This window comes from Pteropus vampyrus, unplaced genomic scaffold (genome assembly GCF_000151845.1).
Source record: "Pteropus vampyrus isolate Shadow unplaced genomic scaffold, Pvam_2.0 Scaffold274, whole genome shotgun sequence".
Lineage (NCBI taxonomy): Eukaryota > Metazoa > Chordata > Mammalia > Chiroptera > Pteropodidae > Pteropus > Pteropus vampyrus.
Window position 1 is genome coordinate 394,696 of NW_011889055.1, and position 6,443 is coordinate 401,138.

Sequence of the window (6,443 nt, forward strand, 5' to 3'; positions counted from 1 at the left end):
CAGAGCTGTCGACAGCAGGGCTGTGTGGGACTTGAGGCCAGCGTCCGCACCACCAGAGGTTGAGTGTGTGGGGTCCCCTCCCTGGACTAGAGCTGGAAGGGAGACACCAGTCAAGGACGGGGACAGGGGAGCTCGGGTAAGGAGGCTGTGGGATGCTGATGCGGGGCCGATGGAGAAAGCCGGTGCGGAGGCTTCTACAACGTCTGGGCTGCGGGCAGACAGACTGGACCCGGGTACTGGCCACGGTGAGTAAACGGGACAAATAAAAGTGCCACAGCAGTTGACACAAACGAGTTCTCTGCCTGGATGTAAATAATGACAGACAAGGCATCGGAAATATCCCCCGAGCTGGATGACCTGCGGGAGGACAGTGGGACAGCGCTTTCTGAACGTTTCACGTCTGATGAGATGCCCCACGGGCATCCGGTGGCAGCGGGCAGCCCGCAGGGGCTCGAACCCGGTGGCCTCGCTCAGCAGTCCCTGCCTGTCCGCACAGGCGTTTGCTTTGGGCTTACTGACGCACCTCCTCCATCCGGGCTTTCTTCCCATAACGACCTCAGGAGACAGAAAACCCTGCTGGACCCACACGGACAGAAACCGAGGCTGGGGTCCCGAGGCTGACCCCTAGCACAGGGACTTCGCTTTACTCAGTGCTGTACCCCATCTCTCACACAGCACAGACACCCAGACACCCAGTGACAGCCACCTGCTGCCCAGACCGCGGCCCCGCGCCCTTACCGCCTGCAGGGCCCTGGCGCTCCGGCTCGGGCATGGCCTCCTCCCTGCTCAGCCTCTCGCTGCCAGAGTCTCCTGCCGTTGCCGCTGGTGAGAGCTGCTCCGGCTCCCAGCCTGTGGGGTCCTGGGGTTCAATCCGCATCCCCTCTCTTTCTCGCCCTGAGGGACATGGGGCACCCCCGGGTGTGGGGCGGGGCGCCCGCGCGTTTATGAGGGCGTCCATCTCCCGGTAGAAGGCGCAGGGCTCGAGCACGGGGCCGCTCCGCGCCTTGCGGTAGCTCTTCTGGAGGCTTTTGAACTTGGTGCGGCACTGCTCCGGCGTGCGCAGGAAGCCGCACTCCCGCAGTTGCTCGGCCACGGCCCCGTACAGCTTGCTCTTGCGATGACAGGCCTGGAGTGCTTCGTAAAACCGCGTCTCACGGAGGATGTCCAGAAACGTCTTGGTCTCCTCGTAGCCCCAGTGCACACCTGGCATGCAAGGATGAGGTGCAGGGGTGTGAGAACGGGGCTCGTGGCCTCTGTGCATCACACACACACGTAGGAGACAAACCCACCCACAGTAGCAGCAGGAACCGCATATGCCTGGGGCAAGCTTTGCCCAAACTGAGAAGTTTATGTGAAAAAACTGTGATATCTTATTGAGAGACATAAAAGATCTAGAAAAATGGGAGAGATACTGTTTCTGGCTAGGGAGACGCAGGTTGTACAGATACCTAGTCTGAAACGAGTCCACAAAGTCAAAACCCCAATAGGATTTTTAACTGAAACTGGTAAACTGCCCTCAGTCTACTTGGTAGAGTGAAAACACAGCCCCCCAAACTGCCGCTGCCCTGGTGACATGGGATTTACCTGTCTTCTTAAAATGGCTAAGAATGATGGACTGGGACACCCAATAGGAACTTCCCCCCAAAGTTCCTATCCCTTTTAACCAGTCTTCCTTGAAGAGAACAACTACATCTCGAGTAGGTGTTTTTTAAATGAGGAAAGGTTTGCTGATTGGGAAGGCATCGGCCAGGATGGGAGACATAGCGCTGCCTCGAACCCGCCTTAAGGACGGCGTTCAGGCCTCGTTCACCCCAAGGGGAGGGGCGAGAGGAGACTGGCAATGCAGACATCGGGGCGCCAGCAGGCTCCGAGGAGGACTGTGCTGTCTGCTGACCCGAGCTGGTGTGAGTCCCCTCAGAGGATCCTGCAAATCTTTGGTAAACGTTCATTACTTTTGATGTCGCCAAGTCCTGCACTTCGAGAGATGAAATGATCTGTGAGACAAGCAGGTGTTCTGCTTCTACAGCAGAATAAAACTTTTAATAACATGTCTGAACACAGTTGATAAACTGTGCCTTTGTGAGATTTGTAAGCAGGAAAGTTGTGTGTGCCCCCAGTCTCACTGGGTGGTCCCCCCCGCCCACGGACTGCCAGACTGGTGGGTACCTGCGCACGCGTGATACGTCGCCCCATCCTTCCTGAGAGCTGTCCTTCTGAACGGGTACAGTCATGAGCACACTCCGGGGCCTACCTGGCTTACCCTTCCTACGGCGGAGCAGAGGGACATGACTGACAGCAATGTCCTGCTGCGTACCCCGCGCGGGGCGGCGCCAGCAGGCTCCGAGGAGGACTGTGCTGTCTGCTGACCCGAGCTGGTGTGAGTCCCCTCAGAGGATCCTGCAAATCTTTGGTAAACGTTCATTACTTTTGATGTCGCCGAGTCCTGCACTTCGAGAGATGAAATGATCTGTGAGACAAGCAGGTGTTCTGCTTCTACAGCAGAATAAAACTTTTAATAACATGTCTGAACACAGTTGATAAACTGTGCCTTTGTGAGATTTGTAAGCAGGAAAGTCGTGTGTGCCCCCAGTCTCACTGGGTGGTCCCCCCCGCCCACGGACTGCCAGACTGGTGGGTACCTGCGCACGCGTGATACGTCGCCCCATCCTTCCTGAGAGCTGTCCTTCTGAACGGGTACAGTCATGAGCACACTCCGGGGCCTACCTGGCTTACCCTTCCTACGGCGGAGCAGAGGGACATGACTGACAGCAATGTCCTGCTGCGTACCCCGCGCGGGGCCGCTGCATGGCTCATCCCGTCCAACACCAGTGGCAACCCCGGTGGCCCACCATGTTCTAAAGGGAACTGCAGCTCAGAGCACTGTAGGACATGTCTCCCGTCACACAGCTATTCACTGGCAGTCTGGTTCTGCATGTCCCAGTCCCCATGCTCGACACCAACTTTCTTTCGTGCGGTGCATCTTCTTCTGTGCTTTTAATTTCAACGTCTCTGTGTTCTCATACTTAAGGTATATCTTTTGTAAGCAGCCCGTTCCTTTTTTTGTTAAGTCTTAAATTTGCAATTAATGCGTATTTAGACTTACATCTACCATCTTACTGGTTTCTTTTTTTTTTCATTTGACTCATCTACTCTGTGTTCCCTTTTCTCTCCTTTTTTCTTCTAGAACTCATTTCCCCCTCATTTCGTGTGCCAGTTACATACCCTTTCACTGGGCATAATGACATATCTCTGCTTGTCTCAACCCAACACGACTGGCCTGTGCATCCACTCCCAGGCAGTCAGGCCCTCAGACCCGAGGCCACTCATCTCCCTTCCGCGGGCCCCGATCACTCGAGAGCCACGTCATGCTGACCCAAGGAGAAGCCCGCCGAGGCCACGCGGTGCTGTCACGCACTGCGCTGGGGCAGCAGCAGGCCCGAGTCCTTCTGGTCATGTGGCCCGTCACAGCGATCAGAGGTGAGGTGTGTGTGCCAGCACCCTGGGTCTGATCACTTCTGGGCCTCCTCATCCACGAGACCAGACCGTCCACTTTCAACCCAGAAACAAAAGCATGGCCCTTACCACTCAGGTTCTGAAACAGGACAGGGGCAGCACGCAGCCCGGCCTTCCGGAGGAACTCGATGCCCATTTCCTCGCCGCCAGACTCCTCGGCGGCTTCCTCCTCCTCCAGCAGACTGATCTGCTCTTCGGCACCAGCACCGACTCTCTTGGGTCTGGGGAGAGACGCGGTCTCCTTCGGCTTGTCAGCGGATGACGTGCGGGCTGCAGGGTTCAACAAGGCGTCCATGTCCTCGAAGAAGGCGCAGGGCTCGAGCACGTGGCCGCTCCGCGCCTTGCGGTAGCTCTTCTGGAGGCTTTTGAACTTGGTGCGGCACTGCTCCGGCGTGCGCAGGAAGCCGCACTCCCGCAGCCACTCGGCCACGGCCCCGTACACCTGGCTGTTTCGGGGACAGGCCTGGAGCGTTTCGTAGAAGCGAGACTCTCTGAGGATTGCGAGGAAAGTCTTGGTTTCCTCGTAGCTCCAGTGCACGCCGGCCACTTTCTCGTCCTCTAAGCCCCACTGCTGCTCCCGCCACGCCTTGCCCGCACCCCTCGCGGGGCCCTGCACGGCCCGCGCTGACGCCTCCTTGACGTGGCTGCTGCGCAGACCGCTCCTGCTGTGAGCGGGGTGTGGGTCCACGGTCCACGGCGCCCTTCTGTGCTCCAGCCGGGCTATCTCGTTAGACGCGGACACTGCACTGCCTGCGGCAAGACAGATATGTTTCATGCTGGACACAGAGCTCCCCGCCGCCTGCCCCGCCACCCCAGCCACGCGGCTCCCAGGCCACGCTTACCCCGCCCTTCTAAGGCCTCGTCCAGGCCCCTCTCGTCTGGGCCGCCTCAGCCATGCCGGCCACACTACTGGTACTCTTACACGAGTTCTCTGGCACGACCATCCACTACCCTATGCTATCATCTTATTTCTCCCGTGCGTACCACTTCTTTCCGCTGCAGGACGTTAAAGGGAAACCTTCAGGGGTGGGCAACACGTATTTCACCAGCTTTGATTCCCTGGCGGCACCTAACACCACATTAGGCGCAGAGCATGCTCCTGACCAGTATTCGTTACTCATAAAATAAAGTGTGTTTTTACCTGCTCCCCACCCCTGCCACAAACACATACACACGCACTGGCTACGAGATGAGAAGTCTTTGGCTTGTAGCTTATGTGTGAGTGAATCGTTTAGCCCTACTGCTAAACCAGATGACATAATCCTTAAGTTTTCTTGTGAAGTGACGCTTCGGTTTGTGCTATTTAAATAATTCACATGCCATTGAAGTTACTATATTGAAATCACTTTTTTTTTTTCCATTTATAACATTTCCATCTGTCCAGAAATATTTGCTGGGCACCCACCCAGGTGTCAGTGCAAACTGCTGCGTTTATTATAATTAAACGAAAACAAATCCTAAAGTTACCTTGTGACTTCATGGAGCTTTTAGTCTAGTGGATGCAAGTTTACATTTAAATAATATAAATGTGACAGTCATATAGAACAGCTCCCCACTGTCTTAATCACTAAACTGTAACTATAGAAATATGAATTTATATGTATATATGCAAATATAAATTTTAAATTGGAAAAAAAGGATGAGTGAGGCAAGGGCACGTGGGTGACTGCGAGGGCTGGTGAGCTGGACCGCAGAACGATCAGACCACCCACGGAGGTCCTTCAAGCGTTAACACTGCAATGATTTTCTCACCAGTAGAAACGAATATGATAGAACCCCCAAACCTTCTACTGAAAAGGGAAAGAGCCCTTACCCAAGGAGACCACATCCTCAGCACTCTCTTCCCTGCCATCCCGGAAGAGGCCTCTGTGAGCAGGGACCTGACGCATGCTCTTTCTGTAGGAAAAACCTCTCGCCACGTGGACATCCTTCACGGGCCTCTGCAACGACACTAACGGCAATGACCACCAGGGTAACCCTGTGGGTCTTCGCAGGACAAGCGGCCCCAGACGAAGCACAGAGGGCTTTAAAGACTCCAAATAAAGGGACCGTGTGTGCTATACGTCAAATGAAGCAGAAGATACCACGGAGAGTCATAAGAGAGGGGACCCAGCCAGGTGTCTCAGTACTCAGAAAAGGGTCCAGTCTCTTCTGGAAAAGGGACTCCTGGAGGAAGTATACAGATTTGAGGCTAGTGAAGGCCGGGAAATCACTGAGGCCGAATGCCCCGGGGAAGACAGAGCGAACGAGTTTACCTGAGACCCGACGGGAAGCCGTGCGCTTCTTACTTCTTGGTCTGCGGTGGTCCACTCTTCAGCGGGGACAGGAGCCCAGGGAAGAGGATGGGCTGGCGGAAAAAGAAACCGTCGGTGTTCTGGGCTCTGGCCCTTTAATTCATGCTGCTTCTCTTCTTAAGAAGTGAGCATGAATAAAAAAGCCTCAAGTACAAACTGGCCCCCTTCTCACCGAGTTCAGAACGGTGCCTGAAACTGCAGCCTGGAGTGTGGCTTGTGCATGCCGGGGCCTGCAGGGAGGGCGGAAAGGGCCCCGTGTGAGGGCTGAGGGGGTGCGCGGGGGACCGGAAGAGGTGTGTGGGGGCCGGTGAGCTCACAGCCCCCGAAGGCGACGGCAGTGCGCTGGGGCTTCATTCTGACACCATGGCCCTGGTACAGCGGAGCTTTTGAGTTCATCAAGACAGAACTCTTGACTTGTATGTAAAATCTCAGAAGTCTGAAACTTTGAGAACTAAAATCAATCTAACGAAACCCCCAAACCAAAAACCCTCTGCAGCGAAACAAAGTAAGTGTGACTTGGCACGCGAGTGACCCGTTTGCAATCTCTGGTGTAAGTGAATTCCCTTTAGTGTGTTAAGAACTGACACGGTCCCGGACATTGCAGGCAAAGGCGCCCCTCGAAAGACGAAATGGAGA

General features: G+C 55.3%; 1 protein-coding gene across 1 annotated transcript in view; it reads right to left on the reverse strand.

Moving 5' to 3' along the window:
* Positions 1 to 6,443, reverse strand: part of ZKSCAN2 (zinc finger with KRAB and SCAN domains 2) — a 12,305-nt gene that overhangs the window by 2,793 nt on the left and 3,069 nt on the right. Inside the window, exons 3-6 of the mRNA XM_011375508.2 lie at positions 5,769 to 5,860; positions 5,327 to 5,453; positions 3,583 to 4,263; positions 746 to 1,203 (exon numbers count right to left, since the gene is read on the reverse strand). Coding sequence (XP_011373810.2) covers positions 746 to 1,203; positions 3,583 to 4,263; positions 5,327 to 5,453; positions 5,769 to 5,860 — 1,358 coding nt within the window. The remainder of the gene's footprint in view (positions 1 to 745; positions 1,204 to 3,582; positions 4,264 to 5,326; positions 5,454 to 5,768; positions 5,861 to 6,443) is intronic.